The sequence below is a fragment of the Mandrillus leucophaeus genome, unplaced genomic scaffold (assembly GCF_000951045.1).
Source record: "Mandrillus leucophaeus isolate KB7577 unplaced genomic scaffold, Mleu.le_1.0 Scaffold570, whole genome shotgun sequence".
In the NCBI taxonomy this organism is placed as follows: Eukaryota; Metazoa; Chordata; class Mammalia; order Primates; family Cercopithecidae; genus Mandrillus; species Mandrillus leucophaeus.
The window spans coordinates 317152-344716 of NW_012106142.1; the positions used below are offsets into that span (position 1 = coordinate 317152).

The following is a 27565-nucleotide window of genomic DNA, read 5'->3' on the forward strand; positions in this document are numbered from 1 at the left end:
CGGCTGAGGGGAGGGGTCACGGATGCTGTAGGGTGGAGCTAGTCTTCCCCTAAGAGCTCTCTGGAAAGCTGTATTTGCTGCACGTGGAAATCTCCGTTATTTGCCAGCACCCAACACTAGCGTAATGGGAATAACGGACTTAACGTCATTTCTCTTTCAGAGCATTTAGCCTTCATATTCCCTTCCCTACATGCTTCCCCCCAGGCCGTCACGACTTGGTATGCTCCAATCTCTGAGCCGCTCCCGCAGCGGAGAAGGGGCCTGGGTATGCGAGCTTCCGCAGAGTAGGGAGGGGCTGCCAGTGCGCGCCACTTTTCGCCTATCCCGGCACTGCGCCAGCGCGGGGCGGCCCGGAGGCGGGGTCGCGTCGCTGCGCCTGCGCGGCGGGAAGCCAACGGGAAGATGTTTTGTCCCAGATCCACGTTTCGGTCTCCGCCAATACCCCTCCGGGTTAGGCCGGGGTCCGGGAGCTTGAAAAGAGTGGCTCTGGGTCGCGCGGCCCCGCCAGGGGGCGTGTCTGTGGGCCGCGCCTCCTTCCCCGCCCAGCGAAGCTCTCTGACCACCCCTCTTTTCTAGAGTTCTGCCTTGCTTCCCGGCGCGGTCGCAGTCCTCAGCCCACTCAGGATAATGGCGACAGCTGAGGGTGAGTAACAGGGTTCTGGGTCCTTAGCGGTCTTCCTGACCCCCAGGCCGTGAGCTCGCTGTGAGCTCGCGGCCACGGGCGGGCTGCGAAGCTCTGCCCGGCCTCCCTGCAGCCGCGCCTCTAGGCCGCCGTGCGGGCGCACACGTGGCCCAGGCGCTCCCGGGCCTCCCCGAACTTTACTGCCTCCGGGATGGGGAGAAGGAGCAAAGTAGAGGAGAACGAGAAATGACCAAGGGGTGGAAAGGCGCCTGGAAGCATTATTTATAATCAATAGCTGTTGCAAAATACAAGCAAATCAGTGTTGATTCGTCAAAACCTGAGTCTTGCTTTGTCCGTTAGGTTAATGACCTTTCTAAGATTAATAATCGAAACTTTTGAAAAACCTGTCTAGAGGCCGGACCCGGTGGCTCACGCCTGGAATCCCAGCACTTTGGGAGTCCGAGGCGGGCGGATCACCTGAGGTCAGGAGTACCAGACCAGCCTGGCCAACATGGCGAGACCCCGTCTCTTACTAAAAATACAAAAAAGTAGCCGGACGTGGTGGCGCGCGCCTGTAATCCCAGCTACTCTGGAGGCTGAGGTAGGAGAATCGCTAGAACCCGGTGGCGGAGGTTGCAGTGAGCCGAGATCGCGCTACTGCACTCCAGCCTGGGCGACAAAGCGAGACTCCGTCTCAAAAAAAAAAAAGAACCTGTCTAGGGTGTGTGTGTGTAAGTAGTCTTTGATGCAATGGTGTGTGTGTGTGTTTAGTCTTTGATGCCATGGATGTGTGTGTGTGTGTGCACGCGCGCGTGTTGAAGTAGTCTTTGATGCCACGGCAGCTTGGGTGTGTGTGTGTGTGCGCGCGCGCGCGCGTGTTGAAGTTGTCTGAGTCCATGATGGCTGGGGAGGGGGGTGTTTTTAAGTCGTCTTTGATGCCATGATGGCGTGCGTCCGTGTGTGTGTGTTCGTTCAAGTAGTCTTTGATGCCATGATGGCTTTGAAGAACTCCAAAACCTTTAGGCAAAAAAGTTACACTATCAGGAAAGATTGTTCTTGCTATTTATGCTGGAAAAAAACGTTGGTTTATTCCACACATCCAGTTGCTATATGTATAATGAGCCAAATTGCTTTTCTTGGCTGCTGGGTACATTCTTTTCCACATAGAAAGTAACTGTATTTAGATTTTAAAAAGATGTAGACTCAGGCCAGGCGCTGTGGCTCACCCCTGTAATCCCAGCATTTTGGGAGGCCGAGGCGGGCGGATCACGAGGTCAGGAGATCGAGACCATCCTGGCCAACATGGTGAAGCCTCGGCTCTACTAAAAATACAAAAATTAGCTGGACATGGTGGCGTATGCCTGTAATCCTAGCTACTCGGGAGGCTGAGGCAGGAGAATCACTTACTTGAACAGGGGAGTCAGAGGTTGCAGTGAGCCAGAATCCCGCCGCTGCACTCCAGCCTGGCGACAGAAAGAGACTCCATCTCAAAACAAAACAAAACAAAACAAAAAAAAACAACTGTAGACTCAGCAAAAAAGATTCAGATGATATGGAGTATCAACTCCCTAAACTCAAGGCAAGGACCAGAATTTTTCTTGAAATCATGGTACCTCTAAACTGGCAAATCTCTAAAATCTTTGCTCTTCCACTTCTTTCCATTTGTGTACCGTTGGCAGGTTGATTTTTCTTAAATGTCACTTTTATGATCTCTAAAATGTCACTTTTATGATCTCTAAAAGGCAAAGTGTTACAATGACATCTCTAGAGATGTTAAATCCAGTCTGTCCAGTCTGAAATTCCTTTTCATTCAAATCCTGAATACTGCTGTCCTTTCTACCTCTTCAGCCTTAACTTTGACTTTTCTCTCCTGTGAATCCTTAGCTATGTTCCAGTCAGGTTAAATCACCAAAGTTTGTTTTTCATTATATACATTTTATTTATATTATTTTTCCCAGAACATTGCTGGCTAACGGAAATATAATGTAAATTTGTCTTCTATGAGCCACATTTTAAAAACTAAAATAATAAAAAAACTGATGCAATGTATTTTTTTTTATATATATATATATTTTTTTTTTGAGATGGAGTCTCGCTCTGTGTGGCCCAGGCTGGAGTACAGTGGCAAGATCTCAGCTCACTGCACCCTCCACTTCCCAGGTTCAAGTGATTCTCCTGCCTTGGCCCCCCAAGTAGCTGGAATTACAGGCACGCTCCACCACACCTGGCCAATTTTTTTTTTTTAATTTATGTTTTAGTAGAGACAGGGTTTTGCCATGTTGGCTAGGCTGGTCTCAAACTCCTGACCTCAAGTGATCCGCCTTTCTTGGCCTCCCAAAGTGCTGGGATTACAGGCATGAGCCCATTTTAATATATTTTATTTAGCTCTATATACACAAAATACATTTCAACATGGAGGCAAGATGAAAAATTGTTTAGATATTTTGCAATTTTTTATAACAAATGCAGTGTATATTTTAACAAATCACATCTCAACTTGTAATAGCCACATTTCTAGTGGCTGCCTTATTGGACAGCAGAGTCCTAGAATTTTCTTCTCCTTTGTGTAAATTCTGTGCTTTCCCAGACTCTTAAATTTCAATTCCATGAATCATTTTTCAGTCCTCATCAATCTTTTCTGAATTCATCTGCAAATTTATAGCAATCATTTTGGCACTTGTGTATGTCACGTATCGTCGTTTCTTGTGTTGTTTCTACCTATTAATTGAAATTGAAATTCCTTCCCTATTTAATGGCTAAGTAATACAGATTCAACTAAATTAAGGCGAGGGGCATTAGATACAAACTTTGCCCGGGCTTACTGCATATTAATACACATAAATGTTAATTTCTTTATCTGATCTGGGCATTGTGTTTTTTGTTTTGTTTTTTGTTTTGTTTTTTCTTGAGACAGTCTCCCTCTGTTGCCTAGGCTGGAGTGCAGTGGCGCCATCTCAGCTCACTGCAACTTCCACCTCTCAGGTTCAAGGATTCTCCTGCCTCAGCCTCCCGAGTAGCAAGGATTACAGGTGCACACCACCACATCCAGCTAATTTTTGTATTTTTAGTAGAGACGGGGTTTTACCATGTTGGGCAGCCTAGTCTTGAACTCCTGACCTCAAGTGATCCGCCCACCTCGGCCTCCCAAAGTGCTGGGATTACAGGCATGAGCCACTGTGTCCGGCCCACTGTTCTCTACTCTTCCCTCTCTTATCCTCCATGCTGAATTCTCAAAGCTACTATCTTAAATATCTTGCATCTTTGCCCACTACTCTTTCCTTAGACCAAGACATTTCTTTTTCCCCCCCACTTTTTTTTTTTTTGGAGACAGGGTCTCACTCTATCACCCAGGCTTGAGTGAAATAGCACAGATCTTGGCCCACTGCAGCCTCGACCTCCCCAAGTAGCTGGGACTACAGGCACATACCACCATGCTGGGCTAATTTTTGTTTTTTTGGTAGAGATGGGGTTTTGCCATGTTGCCCAGGCTGGTCTTGAACTCCTGAGCTAAAGCAATCTGCCTGCCTGGGCTTTCTAAAGTGCTGAGATTACAGATGTGAACCACTGCACCTGGCCAGACGTTTCTTGTTCAAGTTACTGCAACAGCATCCTAACTGGTCTCCCAAGCTCTAGTTTTTGTTCACTCACCCCTTCCTCCCTTCATTGTCCATACAGAAGCCATAATGATCTTTCCAAATACCGTTTTGCTTCATCGCTTAAAATCCTTATAGCTCTTCTTGGGTTAAAGTCTAAACTGAATCAGTATGGCTTGTGAAACCAGAAGGATGTGTAACAAAATGGAAGGGAAATTTTCCAGGCCTAGGAGAGAAGAGATTGTCAGAAGCCCTAGGAGGAAGGTTGTGTAAGAATTAAAGATGTTGGAGTTCTAGTGAGGAAATAGACAAATAAGAATTTGGAGCAGTAAGCCAGGACTGTATCTTAAAGGGACTTTTAAACCATGTTAATGAGTCTAGACGTTACCTTAGGGAGAATAGGGATTCATCCTCTAGATTAGGTGCCCTACAATGGCAACTGTTAACTAAATTATACCTACTTTGTTTAATGGTTATCTCCACTAGCTGGTGATGTGGCCCCTGTCCAACTCTTAAGTCTTGTCTCCTGCCATTCTTTTCTACAACTTAGCTGCAGCCCCCACCCCTTCCCCTGCCCAACAGCAATGTACATATACCCAGACCTCCAGCTCCAACCAGACTGAAGTTCTGCAATCCACTTTGACCACCTTGTATTTATTCATCAACACTACCTACCCTTTTCTCTCCTTTGGCTAAATTTTGATCATTCTTCAGATCTCAACCTGTCACTTTCTTGTAGACTTCCTTTTCTAATGTTTAGACTAGTCCCATAGTCTGTATTTATTACATTCTGTTATTATGATGTCTTACTTAATATCAGCTCCCCTCAGACTCAGGTCTCTTGAGAGCAGGAATTATTATTTACTGGTATATCCCTTGGCACATGGATACATTAGGAAAATGTTGATACTGAGAGTGTTCTGAGAGCATGAGGGCTGATTTCTCTCTTTGGAAATTTTAAGTTCCTAAACATCTATTATCTTTACTCTTTCTCTAAATCATCCTTTTGTGTACTTCTTAGGTCTTGTGACCAGCATCAAAATTGGATTCCTTTGTGCTCACTTCCTCACAATTTCTTACAACTGTTAGTGAAGAGAAAGGATTAATGGGGACAGGGACAGGATTAAGAAATAGAGAGGGATGCTTCCAAATGTGCTAACTTCAGTGGGATGTCATGCCTCCTCTTGAATATTAACTTGAAATCAAGAAACCCATCTGGCTGAATGTTCCCATTTTGCCTGCAAAAAAGCAAATATCAGCAAAAATCGCATGTTTTTTCCTGCAAGCTAGTTTAGATACTATATTGTGAGTGTGTCTGTGAAAATATTAGTATAGTTACATTACTTGAAATGTGTCTTAATTAATTTTAATTCTAGTTCAGTTCCACCGTGAGAGGCAGGTTAATAACGGAAAGAGCACAGGATTTGATGTCAGAGGAGTTAGGATTTTATCTACCTCTTATATTTCCTAACTGCATGACCCTCAACCCTTTTGATTTCTGCTTTACTAATTTCTACAATTATTTATGTAATTAAAATTCTTCACAAAATTGTGTGTATCAAATGTGATGATACAAGAAATACATTGTAGAGTATATGGTTTTATACAGACGATTTAATTTTTATTAATATTCCTTAATCACTGTATTATTTACAGATTCATTGTTCTAGGTGATTTAGTCTTCAGCATTCAGGAAATTTCTTTCTGAATTTTGATCTATTTCCATTTTATTTCCACAGTACTGAACATTGGTAAAAAATTGTATGAAGGTAAAACAAAAGAAGTCTACGAATTGTTAGACAGCCCAGGAAAAGTCCTCCTGCAGTCCAAGGACCAGATTACAGCAGGAAATGCAGCTAGAAAGAATCACCTGGAAGGAAAAGCTGCAATCTCAAATAAAATCACGAGTTGTATTTTTCAGTTGTTACAGGAAGCAGGTAAGCAGCTCTCTTAAAGCTGTCTCTCACTTTCTCTGGTAAGCATGTTGATGTCTTTCAAGTGAAGTTGGCATTAAGATGAACAACTTGTTTGCAGATGTTTCAAAAGCTAAGTGAATTTAAATCAAACCAAGAACTCTTAAACTTCACTCTTAACACCTTATTTGGTTTGGGGTTATTAGTGTCATTGAATTAAAAGGAATCTTAACAAGTTTGCTGTAATCTTATATCTGGCACATGCACTCTCTATGCAGCTTACCTCTCCAAGGCCATCTTCACTTTAAGGAATTTGACTATGAAGGAAACCCATTTTAATGTTAAGCAGTTCTAACAGATGAACTGAAATTTACTCCCTGTAATTCTATACAAATGGTCTTTGTTCTGCCTCTGGGAAATAATACAGAATTTCAAATTCCTCTTCCACTTGAAAGCCCTGAAAAGTAGTTGAAGACAGCAACCAAACCTTCTCCTCCTGCCATTCCCCAAGTGAGAGATTTGAACTAAAACCCCAGAGCACCCTCCTGTTCAAAAACTGATTGAAGGCTCTATTTTCAATAGAGAAATAGATTCAAAAGACCACAGGAAGATCAGAACATTGTGTGGTGGGTATTTGAAGCAAAGGGAAGGAAATTAGGATAAAGGGGTTTCCTGGAGGGATTCAGTCAGTTGCTGGTTGGTCTGTAGTATATGAAATTTCAGCTAGGAAAAGATTTGAACTCTTTCCGCACAATGTAAATAGCCTCATTGCTTTGGATCATTCAACCTTTGAAGCCTTACCTATGAAATAAAAGCTTTTTCTTTCTCATGCTTGCCAGTTCTAATTTTATAATTTAATAACTTTCCTTTTAATTCCAATATTCCCAGTTGCCCTTTCATTTCTTAGAGTTTCTAGTAGCACTAATCTTTCTTAAATTCAAAAGGGAATTTAATGCTTTTGTTTTCAGTTAAGTTAGATGTAACTGCCTTACACAAAATAACAAGGTAATGTAATTTAAATACATTGTCAGTGCATTTCTGGAGTAGTTTTGTCTCTTCCAAAGTATCCTATTTCACAATTTTGGCTAATGTGAAAAAGATTTAATTGCAAACCTGGATTGTCATCTACATCATAAATCCCTCTGTGCTGTGAAAGTAAGTATATTGCTATAAATTTAAAGGATCTTCCAGAGTTTCTAAGTCACAGAATCTAAGATTTTTATTTCAAGGTTTCTTGATTGGTAGCTTCCCAATGACTGAGGTAATTTCTAAAGAGAGCATCAAATTAATTTTAGGTTCCTTTTGCAATACAGATAAGTGTTCCATCTATTTATTTATTTTATTTATTTATTTATTTATTTTGAATCAGAATCTTGCCTTGTTGCCCAGGCTGGAGTGCAGTGGCACAATCTTGGCTTACTGCAACCACCGTCTCCTGGGTTCAAGCGATTCCCATGCCTCAGCCTCCCAGGTAGCTGGGATTACAGTTATAGGTGCACGCCATCATACCTGGCTAATTTTTGTATTTTTAGTAGAGACAGGGTTTTGCCATGTTGGCCAGGCTGGTCTTGAACTGCTGGCCTTAGGTGATCCACCCGCCTTGGCCTCCCAAAGTGCTGGGATTATAGGTGTGAGCCACTGTACTCGGCCTGTTCCATCAATTTTTTTTTTGCTTCCCAAGTTTTAACTCTCTCCATTCACTTAAACATTTTTTAAAGTGCTTAACTCTTTAAAATGTTAGCAGTCAGAAGATTATTTTCTGTGTACCCTTGGTAGTTTCACATAGCTACAGGATTATATTAAGTAATGGAAGATAAAGCCCGACTTTTTATTTGCTTATTTAGTGTATTTTCTGAGTGTATTTACACTCATCCCATTATCCATTTCCAGAACTTTATAACAAGTAAATTAGAGTGACTCAGTTGTGTTATGTTTGTCCAGGACTTTCTCTGTTTTAACTCTGAGAGTCTTGTGCTCAGGGGAACAGGGAAGGCTACCTAAATGAAATACTCCAATAATTATCTTTAAACTACTTTATTTGGCACTTAACATAGCTGAAACTTAATTGGTTCACAGAAAATGTTGAAAGATATTTTCCAGGTTTTATGTCTAGTACTGTGAAACTAAGTAAACCTGAATTTTTTAAAATTTCTAAACAGACTAGTTTTAGGGTACATATTAGGAATTCCATTAAACCTTATGTAATTTTTACTTGCTTAGTCATATAAATGCCTCATCTAGTTGGCCATCAGTGGTCTATTTAAAACTGTTGTTTACAACCAGAGTTATGTTCCAAATTAAGGTAGAAAGTAGAGGGGAAAGAGCATCGGGATGAGAATCAGAAAATCAGGATTCTACTTTTCTGATTGTCACTCAGGAACAAACAGTAAAGGACTATATGAATAAGAAGTAATCTTTTTCCATGGAAATAGTATAACTGTGCCATAACTATGTTATACAATTTGTGGATTTGGTTTTATTACTTAAAAATTAAAATCTGGCCTTCTCAGTGATGATGAAATCCCAATTTCCTCGCAGAAATTCACTATAATTACATAAAGTGTGATAATAGTATATGAAGAACCATACTACAGTTGCTAAACCGCAGATAGGAATCTGGACCGATCTAAAAGAGGGACGGCCACAGGGACATATGTATTAGCTAGAATTAGTATTCTAGCTTATATATGTTCATTGTCATTCAGAGTGTGTAAGTGACATAAACATTTTTTAGTAACTTGAATGAGAGTTTTGAGTTTTGTAGACAACTAAGATAAACAATGGGAATTTTTTCTCACCATGCACAGTCATGGAATTTGCTTTCATATTTAGCAGTATTAGAAGCCATCATTGTGTCATCTAAACTGAGTCTCTTTTAGAAACTTTTAGGGTTTTTTGGTGCAGAGGTGATTACCGTAGCTTCATTATGTGCTTTTGGTTCTCTTTGGTATCTTTATGGTAACAATAGAATTGGATACTACTATGTCCAGCTTGGTAGACAAATGAGCAAATATATGACTAATGATTAACAGACCTAAGAGAGAAGAGCTCTTGAAGCCAACGATGTAGTTACTACCCCAAGTTGAGAATTGATTAAAGTCACCTGTCTATCCATGAGCCTGATCATTCATTAAAAGTTAAACAACAGCTTACATCTAATTTTTTTTTTTAAAAAAAAGGTTAAAATGACAATTTTACTTACCCCTTTTCATTTTTTCCTTAGGGTTTCTGTTCATGCAACATACCACAATTCTTTCCCTTTTTCATTTCAATCTTATGAGTCAGATTTAAAGGGAAGGCAGAGGAAATAGTGTAGGGTTTGGACAGTGTGTTTCAAGTCCAGGCTCCATTACCAAATGGCTACATGACCTACTGTGTGAAATTACTTCTTTGAACCTCTGTTTTTTTCACTGTAAAATGTATAAATAATAATACCTACCTCAAGGCTGGGCGTGGTGGCTCACACCTGTAATCCCAGCACTTTGAGAGGCTGAGGTGGGTGGATCACGAGATCAGGAGTTCGAGACCAGCCTGACCAACATGATGAAACCCTGTCTCTACTAAAAATACAGAAATTAGCCAGGCGTGGTGGTGCATGCCTGTAATCCCAGCTACTCAGGAGGCTGAAGCAGGAGAATCTCTTGAACCCAGGAGCAGAGGTTGCAGTAAGCTGAGATCACGCCACTGCACTCCAGCCTTGGTGACACTTTGTCTCAAAAAAAAAAAAACCTACCTCAAAATTTTATGCACAGTTAAATGAAACAACATATACAAAACACTTAGCACAGTGGAGGGTTTCCATAAATAGAAGCTCCCTTCATGTATGGATACACATATAACAGCAAAGATCCCCAATTCTTTCCTGATAATAAAAGTTAGACTAGAGGATTAGGTTGGGATTGGAAATAGTAATGCAGGCTGAAAATGAGCATTATCTCAAACCCATGTAGGTTTCCAGGAGTTATTTTAATTCATGTTAATGCTGTAGCATTACTTTGTACTGTGATGTAATAACACTTCCCAGAGAGGCATTATGGCAAAGTGGTTAAGTGGGTGGCTCCTAGAGACAGGGTAGGTTGGAAATCCTGCTTTACCTAATACTAGCTGACATTACTGCTGTGTGTTAGTGTCCTTACCTGTTTTGTTGGGTTGATCTTAATAGTATCTTATGAAATGTTTGGAGAATTAAACAAAAAAGATGTATTTAAAATGATTAGAACAATATCTGCCATCAAATAGGCTCCTGATTTTTTTTTAAAGAAAATTGTTATATATACATAAAATTTACCAGTTTGACCATTTTTAAGTGTCCAATTCAGTGGCATTATGTGCATTCACAATGTTGTACACTCATCCCATTATCCACTTCCAGAACTTTTTCATCATCCCAAACAAACTGTGTAGCATTAAACAATAACTATTCCTTCCACTCCTCAGCCCTTGGTAACTTCCATTCTCTTTCTGTCCGAATTTCCCTATTCTGGTTACCTCATGTAAGTCGAATCACAAGTGTTTGTCCTTTTGCATTTTGTGTTTTTCATTTAGCCTAGTGTTTTTAAGCTTCATCTGTATTATATAGCATGGATGTATCACGAATTTTCATTCCTTTTTATGGCTGAACAATACATTTTATGTATAGTCATGTGCTGCTTACTGTTTGAGTCAACAACTGACTGCATCTACATTAAATTAAAAAAAAAATTACACTTATTTTTGATAGAGGTTCTTTGTTTCTTGTAAAGGGTAGAATTTTATTGTGCCTCAGATCTACCTTTTTACATATTATTTCAATACCTTTTTTAACTTTGGTTATCAATATGTAGGTATTAAAACTGCCTTCACCAGAAAATGTGGGGAGACAGCTTTCATTGCACCCCAGTGTGAAATGATTCCAATTGAATGGGTTTGCAGAAGAATAGCAACTGGTTCTTTTCTCAAAAGAAATCCTGGTGTCAAGGAAGGATATAAGTTTTACCCACCTAAAGTGGAGTTGTTTTTCAAGGTAATTATCTTATGCCTCCATTTTATGTCTTACTGTAACACGGCAATAAATTTATAATTAGAAACTCTAAAGGTTTAAATATTCAAGCAAAGTTTTTGATATTTTGATATTACAAATATCATCCCAAAATTTGTCTTATCTAGTTGCCAATATCAATAATGTACACTTCCATTAGCAATGATAGATCAAATTTTATAAAGAAAGCATCTGAAAATCTTACCTTTGAACCAAGATGACTAATAGGAGGACAAGAAAACTAACAGTTAATTTTTTAAAAATTTAGTTGAAATCTTTTTATATTCTAATACAGGAAAACTATACTAACAATGTCTCTTGTAAGTAAAAATATATAAATAAAGGTTGTAAGAATCAGTGGTTATGAATTTTTATAGGCTTTACTGCTTTAACCATCTTCATTTATGCTGTTAAGCATAGATCTGCTTGGGAAGCACTATCAGTGTTGCTTTTTAATCAGTAAGTTATATTACTTGTGTATTATGATTATATAGATGTAGAGTTTATAAAGATACTGTCATATAAAGTTGGGACACAGCTTAGAATAAAATGAAATTATTTCATTTTTTTCACTTACCTCTTTGAGGTCTCTTGAATTATCAAATAATGTCCCTAAAAAATTATAGTCCTGTATAAATTCTAATAAAAAGTGAGGTCAGGAAGTTATGAGAACTGTAGTTTTGGAAAGATTTGATTGATTAAAATGTGCTTTGACCTTCCTGTCATGTCTGATGACTGTTACTAAGGAAAAGCAAAAACCACAAACTTAAATTCTGTTTAAATTTGTTTATAGAGGTTAAATTCTTTGAAATACTTTGTGACCTAGAATAAGTTACTCACCTAAATACTTTGAATTTTAAAGTGCTATTGAGAGTAGACAAATTAAGAGTAATAGTTCTTTCTGCTTGCAGGAGCTAACTAGGAAAAAAAGAACAAAGGAGTAATAATTGCTTTGAATTAAGGAGTATCGTAAATAAAAAATTTCTTTAGATGTCTCATTTTGTTGCCTAGGCTGCTCTTGAACTCCTAGGCTCAAGCAATCCTCCTGCCTCAGCCTCCTAAATTACTAGGACTACAGTGTAAGCCACTGCACCTGGCTCAAAATTTCTTTCTTTTCTTTTTTTTTTTTTTGAGACGGAATCTCCCTCTGTGCCTAGGCTGGAGTGCAGTGGCGCCCTCTCAGCTCACTGCAACCTCTGCCTCCCGGGTTTAAATGATTCCCCTGCCTTAGCCTCCTGAGTAGCTGGGATTACGGTGTGCACCACCACACCCAGCTAATTTTTTGTATTTTTAGTAGACAGGGTTTCACCATGTTGGCCGGGCTGGTCTCAAACTCCTGACCTTGTGATCCGCCCACCTCAGCCCCCGCAAAGCACTGGGATTACAGGCGTGAGCTACCATGCCCAGCCGTTGCTGAAAATTTCTAAGGAGTTCATGCTCAAGGTGAAAAGGATGTTGGTTTTTCTGAAAAGTTTAAAAATTTTAGATTTAAGTTAATTATACTACTATACTTTATTCACAGGATGATGCCAATAATGACCCACAGTGGTCTGAGGAACAGCTGATTGCTGCAAAACTTTGCTTCGCTGGACTTCTTATAGGCCAAACTGAAGTGGATATCATGAGTCATGCTACACAGGCTATATTTGAAATACTGGAGAAATCCTGGTTGCCCCAGAATTGTACACTGGTTGATATGAAGGTACAGATAAAACAATGGGATTTGAAAGTAAAGGTTAGAGTTGAGAGATGCTTTCATAGAATAGTTTTTGAAAACTTTGTTGACATGCTGTTTCCAGATTGAATTTGGTGTTGATGTAACCACCAAAGAAATTGTTCTTGCTGATGTTATTGACAATGATTCCTGGAGACTCTGGCCATCAGGTGATCGAAGCCAACAGAAAGACAAACAGGTAAATAATGCGTCAGGTTTTTTATCCTTTTTGAGGTCAAGCTGAGATAGAGGAGAAAGGAGAGATGAGGGGAAAAAGCAAATTATTGTTCCTAATGATAGGAACCTGTTTTGTTGATTGCTGTTTATTTTTAAAGAGAAATATCTCCGGTATCTTAATATAAGAATAATAGGAATACTACTTTACATTTATAAAGCAAATTTCTCATCTGTTACCTTAATAACCTTCTCACAACAATAACAGCAAGTACTATCTTTGGCTAAATGAAAACTAAGGGTCTTAAGAGAATGGGTATCTTCACAATTACTAGAGTCAGGCAGATCTGGGACTCTATCCCAAGTCTCCTGGATATTACCAGGCTCCATTTCTGCTCCTATAAAAAACAGTAGACACTTCACAAAAGAAGACATCTATGTAGCCAACAAACATGAAAAAAAGCTCATCATTAGTGATCATTAGAGAAATGCAAACCTAAACATCAATGAGATACCATCTCACACAAGTCAGAATGGCTGCTATTAAAAAGTCAGGAAACAACAGATGCTGGAGAGGCTGTGAAGAAATAGGAACACTTCTACACTGTTGGTGGGAATGCAAATTAGTTCAGCCATTGTGGAAGACAGTGCGGTGATTCCTCAAGGATCTAGAACCAGAAATACCATTTGACCTAGCAATCCCATTACTGGGTATACACCCAAAGGAATATAAATCATTCTACTGTAAAGACACGTGCACAGGAGCAGCACTATTTATAATAGCAAAGACATGGAACCAACCTAAATGCCCATCAGTGATAGACTGGATAAAGAAAATGTGGTACATGCACACCATGGAATACTATGCAGCCATAAAAAAGAATGAGATTGGCCAGGCGCGGTGGCTCACCCCGGTAATCCCAGCACTCTGGGAGGCCAAGGTGGGTGGATCACAGGGTCAGGAGTTCAAGACCATCCTGCCTGGCCAAGATGGTGAAACCTTGTCTCTAAAAATAAAATAAAATAAAATAAGCCGGGCATGGTGGTGGGCGCCTGTAATCCCAGCTACTCGGAAGGCTGAGGCAGAGAATTGTTTCAACCCAGGGGGCAGAGGTTGCAGTGAGCCAAGATCGTGCCACTGCGCTCCAGCCTGGTTGATAGAGTGAACCTCTGTCTCAAAAAAAAAAAAAAGAAAGAAAAAGAAAAGAATGAGATCATGTCCTTTGCAGGGAAATGGATGAAGCTAGAAGCCATCATCCTCAGCAAACTAACACAGGAACAGAAAACGAAACACCACATATTCACGCTCATAAGTGGGAGTTGAACACTGAAAACACATGGGCACAGGGAGGGGAACAACACACACCGGAGCCTCTTGCAGGATGGGGAACAACGGGAGGGAGAGCATTAGGACAAATACCTAACAGATACGGGGCTTAAAACCTAGATGACAGCTTGATGGTGCAGCAAACTACCATGGCACATGTATACCTATGTAACAAACCTGCACATTCTGCACATGTATTTAAAATAAAAAATAACCAAATTAGAGCAAGACCCTTTCTATACCTAATATATAAAAATTCTCAAGGCAGTTAATTGTAGTTGCTACTACAGAAAACACTTAACCTTAAGAGAAAATAAAAGTATACTTTACTATGGAACTTTCTATAGTTTAATTCAGGAAGTGAAAAGATGCATTTTCAGAAGTATCCCTTGCTATACAAGCTCTTCATAATCCCTCCCCAAAACTCAGAAACCAGATAGTTTCAGGTAGCAAGACATACTTGTTTTCTAAACTTTCTATCTTATTTTCTAGTCTTATCGGGACCTCAAAGAAGTAACTCCTGAAGGGCTCCAAATGGTAAAGAAAAACTTTGAGTGGGTTGCAGAGAAAGTAGAGGTAAACCTTCTATAGTGAAACTGTACTGTATTATGTATTATGTGTTTTTCTTCTAAGAAAATCTTGTTTCAAAAGAAAAAAATGGGAGAGTATAGTGCTTTTCTCTTCAGTGACTTTGTTTTATTTAGTTTTTTTTGGAGACACAGTCTCGCCCTGTCACCCAGGCTGGAGTGCAGTGGCACGATCTCGGCTCACTGCAAGCTCCGCCTCCCAGGTTCATGCCATTCTCCTGGCTCAGCCTCCTGAGTAGCTGGGACTACAGGTGCCCACCACCATGCCCAGCTAATTTTTTGTATTTTTAGTAGAGATGGGGTTTTACCATGTTAGCCAGGATGGTCTTGATCTCCTGACCTCGTGATCCGCCCGCCTCAGCCTCCCAAAGTGCTGGGATTACAGGCGTGAGCCACCGCGCCCGGCTTTCCAGTGACTTTGAAAGTGAGGAACACTTTTAGGAAATGTATCAGCTGGGCAATCCTTACTAGTATACTGGAACTCCCTGCTGTTAAGCTGGCCAATACACACCTCCCAGATCCTGTTGGGGAAATCTGAAATCTGTCTCCTCCCTACTCCGCAGGAGAAACCTTATATTTCCTACTCACCTCCACAGCTACTCAGAGTTCTATTAGCATGGGATGGATGGAACTCTGTGTGGCTTTAAATGTTACTTTAAGTTTTATGGTATTACTCTAATTCTGGGAGTTGAATGGGGTTTGTGATTATGCAAGGGTCATAATCACATTTGAGAACATTATTCTCATAGGAATATATATATTTTGAGTTCCAAGCAATTAACTTACAAAGACTTAAAACATGACTTCTGATTTGGCTAATCAGAAGTATGCCTTGGCCTCCCAAAATGCTGGGATTACAGGCGTGAGCCATCACTGCTGGCCACTAGGCTTTCTTAATACTCACCTCCAAAGAGCTTAAGGTACTCTAGGAGCTTAGAAAAGAAAAGCATCCATTAAACAAAGTGCACTAAAGGTCTTAGGATGAAATATTTTGTATTATAATTTCCTGAATATTAATTAAAAGATTTTGAGTATCTTTACTGTTAAATAAACATAATTTGTCTCATAAAAATTGAATTCTTTAAGTCTTAATGATGAAGACCACTTTCCTTTATATATTGAGATTATTTTAAAAAATAAATGCTGTCTTTTTGTTATGTTTGTCTCTGTCTTAAATTTGATCTGTTAAGAAAGAAAATATTGTGCCCAGATGTAATTTCACTACAAACTCTAGCTCATTTATTCATTTTTGTTTTTATGTTCTTTTCATATCCATGTATTTTTTCTTCAGTTGCTTTTGAAATCAGAAAGTCAGTGCAGGGTTGTAGTGTTGATGGGCTCTACTTCTGATCTTGGTCACTGTGAAAAAATCAAGAAGGCCTGTGGAAATTTTGGCATTCCATGTGAACTTCGAGTAGCATCTGCGCATAAAGGACCAGATGAAACCCTGAGGATTAAAGCTGAGTATGAAGGTAAACCACAAGTAATATGGACATTTCAGGTATTTCTGATTTTGCTAAAAGAAATTACACACTTAGACTAATAATGCTGAAAAAGAGCTTTGTCACTTTTCTAAGGGAAAAACACATGATATACTAGGCTTTCTTTTTTTCTTTTTCTTTTTGATACGGCATCTCGCTTTGTCGCCCAAGCTGGAGTTGCAGTGGCGCCATCTCAGCTCACTGCAAGCTCCACCTCCCAGGTTCACGCCATTCTCCTGCCTCAGCCTCCTGAGTAGCTGGGACTACACGCGTCCGCCACCACGCCCGGCTAATTTTTTGTATTTTTAATAGAGATGGGGTTTCAAGGCCAGGATGGTCTTGATCTCCTGACCTCATGATCCACCCACCTTGGCCTCCCTAAGTGCTGGGATTACAGGCATGAGCCATCACGGCCGGCTACTAGGCTTTCTTTCTTAATGCTCACCTCCAAAGAGCTTAAGGTATTCTAGGAGCTTAGAAAAGAAAGGAGCAGGGAGAAAGAATTAAAAATGCAAGTATGAAAAGAAAACAAAGACTAGAATAATGAGAACCTCTGCCATCCTTACCTGGTAAGAAGGCCCTGGAGCATTGCTTCTAATAACGCTCCAATAGAAAAAGGCCCCCACAGTTACAGGAGGTGGGAGGTTGAAACAGCAGGTTCTCCTGCGAATCTTTAATTGCCACCCTTTCCTGGGAGGCAGTCAGATAGGAAATTAAGGAACAGTTTCAGAATACAGTACATAAAAAATAATGGTATAGCAGTGATCTAAAATAGTGGAGTCCTGGGTTTACAACCAAATGTTTCTCAACTGGAAAAAAAAGTTGATTATTTCATCTACAGGTCGTTGCTATGGAAGTGTAGTTACTAATTTGGGAAGAGTGGGAGGTTGGGGGAACTCAGACTTCTTTGATAGCTAATGAATTCTAGAACTCTTTTCAGAAAATTGCAAATACATATAATTTTGGATTCTAGGTTAGAAATCTCTGCTTTAGGAAACAAGCAAGGATAATTTATAAATTTATCAAAGAATGAATTGCTTAAGAGATTATGTTAAAAAATATATCAAAGGGCCTTAAAAATTTGAGGACACTATATTAATTAAACTTTCCTTCAACTCTTGCTTCAGGACGTGTTCCTAAACCCCTGGTCTATATTAACTGGTCTCCCTGCACCGGTTGACGGACCACCCAGTCAGGAAAGACACCTGTTCAGATGGTGTCATTCTTCACTTTGGCCAGCCTACGCAGCAATAGAAGAGGCCTATGAGCTATTCCCTAACACCCTGCTATCCCCTTTATAATGTAGATCTCAAAAACAGCCAAACCTATTCCAGCTACTTTATTACTTGACTTATAGTAAGTGGCAGAGTAACCTTATATCTTGAATATATGTGTAATAATAGTGTCTTTTATGTTTTTTCAGAGAAGACTATTCAAGGACCTCAAGTCATTAAAACATATAGGCCTTAAACCCCCCCCCCCAAAAAAACTCTGTCTTTAAATCTCTTTTGAATGTTTAGCATAACTATAAACTTGTTATTTCCCTAGGGGATGGCATTCCTACTGTATTTGTGGCAGTGGCAGGCAGAAGTAATGGTTTGGGACCAGTGATGTCTGGGAACACTGCATATCCAGTTATCAGCTGTCCTCCCCTCACACCAGACTGGGGAGCTCAGGATGTGTGGTCTTCTCTTCGACTGCCCAGTGGTAAGATACATTGAATTTTTAAAAACTGTTCATTACAAGCATTTAACAGATACACAACAGTAGACAGAATAGCATAATAAAATCTCATGTACCCATGACGTAGCTTCAGCAATTAACATCTTGTGTCTACAGCCATCTCCTGCTGGATTATTTTAAAGCAGAACTTAGACGTTATAGTAATTTATACTTAATTATACGTTTAAGTAATACGGGCTCTAGTTTTTAAATCATAATCATGATGTTGTTACAGAACAAAAGGGGCCCACTTCTGATGCATTAGAAACCGGTACTATCTAAGCCACCAGGTTTTTGAGAAAGAAAGGCTTCCTCTTTCAAGTTGACCAATAAGGACACATGAGTCCAGCTCAAATCTGTCCCCCTGTGCTGGCTTTATGGCAGTAATCTTACTGGAAAAGGTTTAGGGGATAGATTCTGGGATTAGTAGGTGATTGGTGGAAGGAAAGGGGAGGTCTAGAAAGTCCTTGGGCATGTGCAGTTATCTCTTCGTGTTATTTCATGGATCGTGTGTGTAAATTTGGGGGAGTTAGAATGAAATGTGGTGGACATTGGGCCTGTGACATCAGTCAGCTGGTTCTGTGCAGACTCTAGTTGGCCATATTGTTTAATCTACCATTCTGCAAACTCAAGAATTTCTGTTAGTTGTTGGTGTCTTTTAATTCCTGGGGACACAGTTTCAATACCATATTCACACCTCAGAAAGAGTAGTGGTAATTTCTTAAGATACAATTTTTAGTTGGTGTCCAAGTTTTCTAATTGTCTCATCTGTTTGTTCAGATCCACCGCAGTCCTTATATTGCATTTAGTTGATAACCTCTTAATTTTTTTAATACATAACAATTCATCCTCCCTTCTTCCCTTTCATTTTTTCGATAGAATTTTCTACGTTTTGGATTTGGCTTCTTACATTTCTAGGTGGTGGTAAACATGCTCTTCCATTCCCTATATTTTCTATAAACTGATGGTGAGATCTGTAATAAAATCAAGTTTGGATATTTTTTTCCCAAGAATTCATGGTATTGAGTTTTTTTTAAAGTAAATGTGATCATGTTACTTCTGTAGAGAGAATAAAATTTTATTCTTAAATATTGGGGATAAGACTGGGTGCAGTGGCTCATGCCTGTCATCCCAGCACTTTGGGAGGCTGGGTCTCTTGAGGTCAGGAGTTCAACACTTGCCTGGCCAATATGGTGAAACCCCATCTCTACTAAAAATACAAAAATTACCTGGGCATGGTGGTGAGCACCTGTAATCCCAGCTACTCAGAGGTTGAGGTAGGAGAATCACTTGAACCTGGGAGGCGGAGGTGAGTCAAGATTGCACCACTGGACTCCAAACTGGGCAACAGAGTGAGACTCCGTCTCAAAATAAAAAATTGGGGATAAAAGATAATAACATAAGGAAGTCCCCTTTTGGCTGATGGAACTGGATCACGTGTTGTGGTTTGTTCATCATAGACCAAGATATGATCTGACGTTCTGCAGTTTATGAGGGTCAATATTATTTCAGTAGGAGCAGATTTGCTTTATTACTGAAATCCCTAACTTTTGTCATAGCTGTATATATCCAGTCTTGATACATGTCAAGTATACTAAGTCCTTGAGCCCTCCAACCTGGTCCAGTGGACTGGCTTTTCTCTAGGCATCCTGTATTGCTGTTGTCTTAGGATCCCCCTTTACCATCATTTTAGAGACCCATTTTGCCTTTCTCTAGGCTTGGATCTCCCATGTTTTCACCTTACTTGGTTTATTTTTATTTTGTTGGAGTACGTTCTTGAACTTAGGGGCAAAAGAATACAAAAGGTAAATTTTGATACCTTGTATATCTGAAATGTTTATATTGAAGCCCTATACTTATTATCAAATTAGAATCCTATGCTGATAATCATTTTGCCTTGGAATTTTGGGAGCATTATTATTCCACTGTCTCCAAGCATCCATAGTTGAGGACTCCATTGCTTTTCCACCAGTCTGATTCTAGGTTTCTCAGGAATTTTCTCTCTGGAAACTTTCAGGATCTTTTGTCTGTTTTCATTGTTCTTAAATTTTACACAGATGTGACGTGCTGAGTCTGTTTGCATTATGGACTTTCGGTGGGCTCTTTTAATCTGAAATTCTAATTTCTTAGTCCCCATTTTCCTTGAATTATTTAATTTTCTTACCCCTCCATATTCTCTCTTCTCTCATTTTTGAATTTATTCAAATTTGGGCTTCCCTTGATTTCTATTCTACTTGTTTGTCTTGTTGCTATACTCTCTGGAATATTTCCTCAATTTTACATTCCAGCCCTTTCGTTGAGTTTTTCTTTCTTTTTTCCTCCTTGAGATGGAGTCAGGCTCTGTTGCCCAGGCTGGAGTGCAATGGCACAATCTCAGCTTTACTGCAGCCTCCGTCTCCCAGGTTCAAGCAGTTCTGGTGCCTCAACCTCCCAAGTACCTGGGATTATAGGTGTGCACCACCACGCCCAGCTGATTTTTGTATTTTTAGCGGAGACATGGTTTCACCATGTTGGCCAGGCTGGTCTTGAACTCTTAACCTCAGGTGATCTGCCTGCCCTGGCCTCCCAAAGTGCTGAAGTTACAGGCGTGAGCCACTGTACCCGGCCTTCATTTTGGATACAGGTGTTTTTGTTTTTGTTTTTTGACACAGGATCTTGCTCTGTTGCCCAGGTGGGAGCGCAGTGGCGTGATCATATCTCACTGGACCCTTAAATTCCTAGGCTCATGTGATCCGCCCACCTCAGCCTCCCAAGTAGCTACGACTACAGGCCCACACCATCACACCTGGCTAATTTTTTTACTTTTTGTAGAGATGGGCACTTCGTATGTTGCCCAGGCTTGTCCTGAACTCCTGGGCTCAAGCAATCTTCCCACCTCAGCCTCCCAAAGTGTTGGGATTGGATAGGAACCACTGTCTCTGGTTTTTTTTACACGAAGTTTTCATATTTCTTTTGGTTTTTGTTTTCTGGGCTTTTGTTGTTGTTGTCGTTTGTGTTTGTGTGTTTTTAAATTTCCAAGAGCTCTTTTTTGTTCTCTGGAGAAGATGATTATAGTCTGTTGCATATAGTTACTTTCTTCAGCTGTCTGGTAATCCTTGGCTGTTTGCTTTTTTAAGAGTGGAGTACTATAAAAAACCAATTGGAAACTTCAAATGGGTGGTGTGTGTCAAAATTGGGCTTCACTGTGGGGTGTATCTGGTAGTGATTGTTCTTCAGATAACTCCTCACATTAATGTCTAGGTATTTTCTTAAGCGTTGACCAGAATTACTCAGAGAACAAAAGTGTCTGGTGTCCCCTGGTTCAAAGACACCTAGACTGGGAAGTCTGTTTTACCTTCAGAAAAATTAAAGGTCTGGCATGTTGGCTCATGCCTATAATCCCAACACTTTGGGAGGCAGAGATTGGTGGATTGCCTGAGCTCAGCCTAGGCAACCTGGCAACACCCCGTCTCTACCATAAATACAAAAATTAGCTAGGCATGGTAGCACACTCCTGTAGTCCCAGCTACTTGGGAAGCCAAGGTGGGAGGATCACTGGGGCCTGGGGAGTTGAGGCAGTAGTGAGCCGTGATGGCACCACTGCACTCCGGATGACAGAGCGAGACCCTGTCTCAGAAAAAAATAATGTTTAAAAAGGAAAAAAATTGCTACAGTGCTTTAAAGAGGCAGTTACTCGGGTAGATGGAGTGGAGAAGGAGATATGAGGGCCTAGCTGCTTCTCAGACTTCGAGTCAGTCATCTTATTAGTCCCTATTCCCTTCTAAAGGTATCTAGTACCACTAATTTAGTCAGTCAACCTTTCGGGAAGTTCTGTAATGTCAATCATGTTGCTTCTTATCTTTCCCTCCTTTCAGTTTAGGATTAAGTTTTCTTTCTTTTTCTTTTTTCTTTTTTTTTTTTTTTTTTTTTTTTAAGACAGAGTTTTGCTCTTGTTGCCCAGGCTGGAGTGCAATGGCGCAATCTCAGCTCACTGCAACCTCTGCCTCCCAGGTTCAAGCGATTCTCCTGCCGCAGCCTCCCAAGTAGCTGAGATCACAGGCATGCACCACCACGCCCAGCTAATTTTGATTACATTTTCTTGGTCTGCTAAGTTAGCTACTACTCTATTTGCCTTTCAATTGCCAAAATGTTACTGCTGTTATCTGGCCTTGTGTGTTCATGCCCATTTCCTTTATTCCCTTTGCTGTTTTTATAGGCTCTGAGAATTAAATTTTGTGCCTAAGCTATCTTTAACAAGATGTGACTATACAAATGTCTCAAGCTAAAAATCGGCAGCTACAAATAAAGCTGTAACCAAATTTATGCCAGAATTGTATAGATATCCATGGAGCTTACAAAAGGGGAGCATGATGAGCAAAAAATTGGCAATTTTTATAGTAGTGCCGTTTCAGGAGTGACAGATAATCTGGAAGACTTGTACATAATGATCACTAGAATCTTTTGAGGAGTAGTTTTACAGTAACCTGTGTAAAATCCTGAAGACTGCCCATATTTCTCATCTCTGATGTCATGCTCACTAGATAACTTTTTTTTTTTTTTTTTTTACAATTTAAGCTATTCTTTTACCAGAAAGGGTGTCCTAGGCAGGAGACACAGGTTATTTCAACTATTAGAGTGGAGCACTCTACCCAGTGTGCTAACAATAATAGTTGACATTCTTGGAGCACATATTGTGTACCAGGCAATGCTCTAAGCACTTTATATTATTAACTCATTGAAGTGTCACATCAGGTAGCTACTAGTTACAATTCCCTTCTCACAGAAGAGGAGAATAAATTAACATGAAGTAACTTGACCAATACCACACAGTAATGGGTGGAGCTCCATAAAATAATGTGTTAATACAAATTAGTAAATTGGCCTTGTGATTTGTATTTGACTGTTCTTGTTGTGGAAAATGGTAGTCAAAGAGCCTGATGAATTCCAAGAATACTGGGAAAATGGAGCTTTTGGATATAGTCCCTGCTAGCAAACACTAGACATAATAGTACCACCTCAAGACACTCTGCCTGAGCAGACATGTGGCCCCTAGGATGTTACTTTCTTATTCTGCTGTCTTGGATCTTATTAATATTTATTTATAACTTGACATTTCCTAAAATTATTCTGTGGATTTGATTTTTTTTACTGCTTAAAAATGTTAAAATAGTTCAAATGTAGACAGAAAGATTAGTTAGAAAATTATCAAAACAACATAGCTCAAGTTTGTCTAAGAACAGGTACTTCTGGCCACTTACCTTGACCCTTATTTTACTTCAGTTGCTCTTCGCCAGGGATTGAAAGGGATAGTGTATGTGAACAGAACTTTCAAAAAGGTAAGTTTCTTTGTAAGTGAATTCTATAAGAAGGGTGATAGATGATATATATAAAATGTCTCTTCATGGCAGGTAATACTGACTGCTTTTCCTCTTATAATCACTTTACCACTCCGGTATTAAAGACAGTTCTTCTAGAGATTCTACTTTAGATTAGAATAATGCAGTAGCTTTTTATTTTCTGTGGCAGGACTGCTCTGAGTATAAAATTTTTGTGAGGTTGTATTTTCATTATTTATTGAGCTCAATTTTCTGTCTTTTCCTTTCTGAACCAATAGGTCTTGGCTGTTCAACCATACTTTCTCCAGAAGGATCAGCTCAATTTGCTGCTCAGATATTTGGATTAAACAACCATTTGGTATGGAGCAAACTGCGAGCAAGCATTTTGAATACATGGATTTCCTTGAAGCAGGCTGACAAGAAAATCAGAGAATGCCATTGAATTTTTTAGGGGAAAAACTACAAAGTTCTAATTTAGCTGAAGGAAAATCAAGCAAAATGAAAAGGTAATTTTAAATTAGAGAACACAAAATGTATTAGTGAATAAATGCTTTTCTAGATCCATATTAATAAATATGAACACCTAACCTCTCCTTTCTTAGGTTAGACACCAAGATATTTCAGCCAGCCTTTATCATTCCTCTTATTTTATCCTTTTTTCCTTAAGTATTGGTGGTCACTACTATTGAGTTTCTTCCTTAACACTGATTGAATAATCTTAACTCCCTCAGCTAAAACTGGCATTACTGGCTCCCAGCTATGTTTTTCCAGACTTGTATTTTCTTTTTTTTTTTTTTTGTTTCCCGAGACAGGGTCTTACTGTTGCCCAGGCTGGAGTGCAGTGGCGTGATCTCAGTTCACTGCTGCCTTCCCTCCTGGGCTCAAGCAGTTCTCCCACCTCAGCCTCTCGAGTAACAAAGATTATAATCTTGCAGCTCCATGCCGAGCTAATTCTATTTTTTGTAGAGATGGGGTCTCACTATGTCACCCAGGTTGGTCTCAAACTCCTGGACCCAAGTAATTCTCCTACCTCAGCCTCCCAAAATGCTAGGGTTACAGGCATGAGCCACTGTGCCTAGCTAGACTTATACTTTCAACTGTCCATTTCTCCCTGTACCTCCCATGGGCACTCTCATAAAAAACAGAATGCTCCCAACTTTATTCATCTTCCAAGCCTGAAACTCTTGGTATGCTCACTGCTGCCAAGTCAGAAGCTTGATTTCATCATTGATGTTTTTTTCACATTTCACATCTCACTCATCAAGTCATGTTGGTGTTAATTTCTAATTAACCCTTGAAATTGCCGTCTTCTCATCCTCTGTACAAAAGCCTCAAGTGAGGGTCAAATTCAACATTTTCCTGATCTAGACAGTCCCCATTCTCAATCCACCCTTTTCCAAGTTGATTGCCCAAGGACTTCTAACATAATAAACTCTTTTGCACCACAGACTTCTTTGGAAATATATATGCTGTTGACCCTCTCTGTAGAAAACTGCACACATAAAACTTACCAACAGATGTCATTGGTTCTTGGGTCCTCCCGAAGCCTATCCATGGTTTATAGATTAAGAATTGACGAGGTAGCTGGGCGCAGTGGCTCACACCTATGATGACAGCACTTTGGGAGGCTGAAGCAAGCAGATCACTTGAGGTCAGGAGTTTGAGACCAGCCTGGCCAACATGGTGAAACCCTGTCTCTATTAAAAATACAAAAATTAGCCAGCCGTGATGGCGGGCACCTGTAATCTCAGCTACTCGGGAAGCTGAAGCATGAGAATTGCTTGAACCCGGGAGGCGGAGGTTGCAGTGAGCCTAGATCACGCCACTGCACTCCAACCTGGGCAACAGAGCGAGACTCCGTCTCAAAAGGGAAAAAAAAAATTGCTGATGTGACCCATGAAGGGAAGTCATTTTCCTCGTAATTTCTGGACTGCCACACATAGGTATCTTTAGTTCTTCGAAGGCCCACATTTTTATCATTTAAGACCTATTTGTTACTAAGTAGAGCTTTATCTTCAATGTCTCCATGAAACCTTCTGTAACCACAGTGACTACAAGTAGTTCTTTCTCTATTGAATTGTAGGTCCAGAATAGAAGATGTCATTGTATACTTTACTTCCCTCACACTGTGTTACACTCTGATGTGCTATGCTTAGCTATCTGCCAGAGATTAGTAAATTATAAAACTCATGTGTACTACTTAAGTTTGTATCTTATGCTAGTTTATAAGAACAATTAAAAGGACTTAGAAGATTAACTTTGGTTTCATGGTCTCTGAAGTCACTGGCTGCTATTTCAGCTTGTTTACCCTTACCTAGCATTAAGACTGCATCTACTTCTGTGCAGTATATGAAAATTTTTAAACATTCATTTAGACTGGTAGATAGGACTGACCATTATAAATTGTCATTATCAATTTTTTTCCCTTTTTTTTTTTTTTTTTTTTAAGAGCCAAGTTCTCACTGTCTCCCAGGCTGGAGTACAGTGGCATGATTATAGCTCCCTGCAGCCTTGAACTCCTGGACTCAAGCTGCAGCCTCTTGAGTAGCTGGGTGCATGTGCCACCATGCCCAATTATGAATTTCATCATTAGTTTCTTAGTGGAGTCGACATGTCCTCAGTTGTAAGTTCATCAGTGCTAAATAGTTGAAGGTATTTCTACTGTTTTGTAAAAGTAACTTAAGCCTACCTGGTCTGCTATCTTTTGAGTATACTTTCCACGGACTTGTAGGTAAACATAAATAAAAAGAGAAAAATTATCCCAATAATACAGTTTTTAACCTTTTATCATAAAGACATGCTTAGAATTGCTGTTAAGCTTTCTGAGATTTAACCACTGAAACTAACTAAAAGACAAAACACTTAGGTAAAGCTTCATTTAGTATCCACTCACCCAATACTGGTTTGATTCTAGGGCCTAGGAAAGTAGGACTGAACAAAGCCCTCACCCACATGGAATTTATGTTTTAGAGGTGAAAACAAACCACAAAAAGATAAACAGTATAAAATCAGGAAAGGATAAATGCATATGAAGAATCAAAATGAGGACAGTGATGGGGATAAAAGGGGAAAGTTTTTGAGGAAAGCAGAGCAATGATGTAAAAGCAAGACACACAGAGATAGGGAAATAGCTTTCCATACTAAGGGAACGGGAAATAAAGTTGAGTTTTGCCTTGCGGACCTCCAAACATGAGAATTGCTGGAGCTCTGTGAACAAGGATGAGAGTGGAAGACAATATAAGAAAAGGCTAGATCACTTAGGGCCTATAGGCCACACTGAAGTGTGACAGGAAAACTACTCAGTTTGAGCAGAGGCCTGACATACTTTTGTGCCTCAATTTCATGAAGTGTGAAAATCGGACTAATACCACCTCATAAAGTTGTGAGAATTACATGAGTCAATATATGTAAGGCCCATCATGGCACACAAATGTGTTATGTAATATCTGTTGGGCAGACTGAAGAACAGTATGAGTGGAATTCATTCACCATAAAAATTGGAATTCTCTGGGCATGGTAGCTCATGCCTGTAATCCCAGCACTTTGAGAGGCCGAGGCAGGCGGATCACCTGAGAGATCAGGAGGTCGAGACCAGCCTGACCAACATGGGGAAACCCATCTCTACTAAAAAATAACAAAAACTAGCCGGGCATGGTGGCGCATTCGTGTAATCCCAGCTACTCAGGAGGCTGAGGCAGGAGAATCATTTGAACCTGGGAGGCAGAGGTTCTGGTGAGCAGAGATTGTGCCATTGCACTTCAGCCTGGGCAACAAGAGCAAAACTCTGTTTCAAAAAAGAAAAGAAAAGAAAAAGAAAATTACCTGGAATTCAATATTGCCATCAGCTGATTTAATTTCTAAAAATATGAAGAAAGGGGCAGTGTAATGTGCCACGGAGCATCCAGAAACTGCCATTTCAGCCCAGCCAACCTTAGGAAGCCATTGAAAAGAGTTGTTTTTAATGGTGTTTTTACATCCAGCTTCCCACACCTCAAAATACTTGGGGTGGAATTGTTAATCTCACATTGCAGTACAATGAAAATAGTGGAATGGAAATCAAGTTATAAAATGGAGCTAAATATTTCTTCTGCTTGCCTCTG

At 39.9% G+C, this 27565-nt stretch overlaps 1 protein-coding gene across 2 annotated transcripts; it reads left to right on the plus strand.

Moving 5' to 3' along the window:
• The first annotated feature begins 31 nt into the window (after window positions 1–31).
• PAICS (phosphoribosylaminoimidazole carboxylase, phosphoribosylaminoimidazole succinocarboxamide synthetase) lies at window positions 32–25722 on the plus strand. Of its 2 annotated transcripts, XM_011998437.1 has the most exons (11): window positions 41–265; window positions 577–643; window positions 5955–6152; window positions 10952–11130; window positions 12668–12847; window positions 12945–13058; window positions 14853–14936; window positions 16239–16419; window positions 17977–18135; window positions 20478–20600; window positions 23744–25722. In XM_011998437.1, the coding sequence occupies exons 1-11, from the start codon at window positions 191–193 to the stop codon at window positions 23905–23907; spliced, it is 1524 nt and encodes a 507-aa protein (XP_011853827.1). In that variant the 5' UTR covers window positions 41–190; the 3' UTR covers window positions 23908–25722. The 2 variants fall into 2 exon arrangements, with proteins under 2 accessions (XP_011853828.1, XP_011853827.1); XM_011998438.1 differs by lacking the exon at window positions 20478–20600 and having other exon boundaries at window positions 32–218.
• The last annotated feature ends 1843 nt before the right edge of the window (window positions 25723–27565 follow it).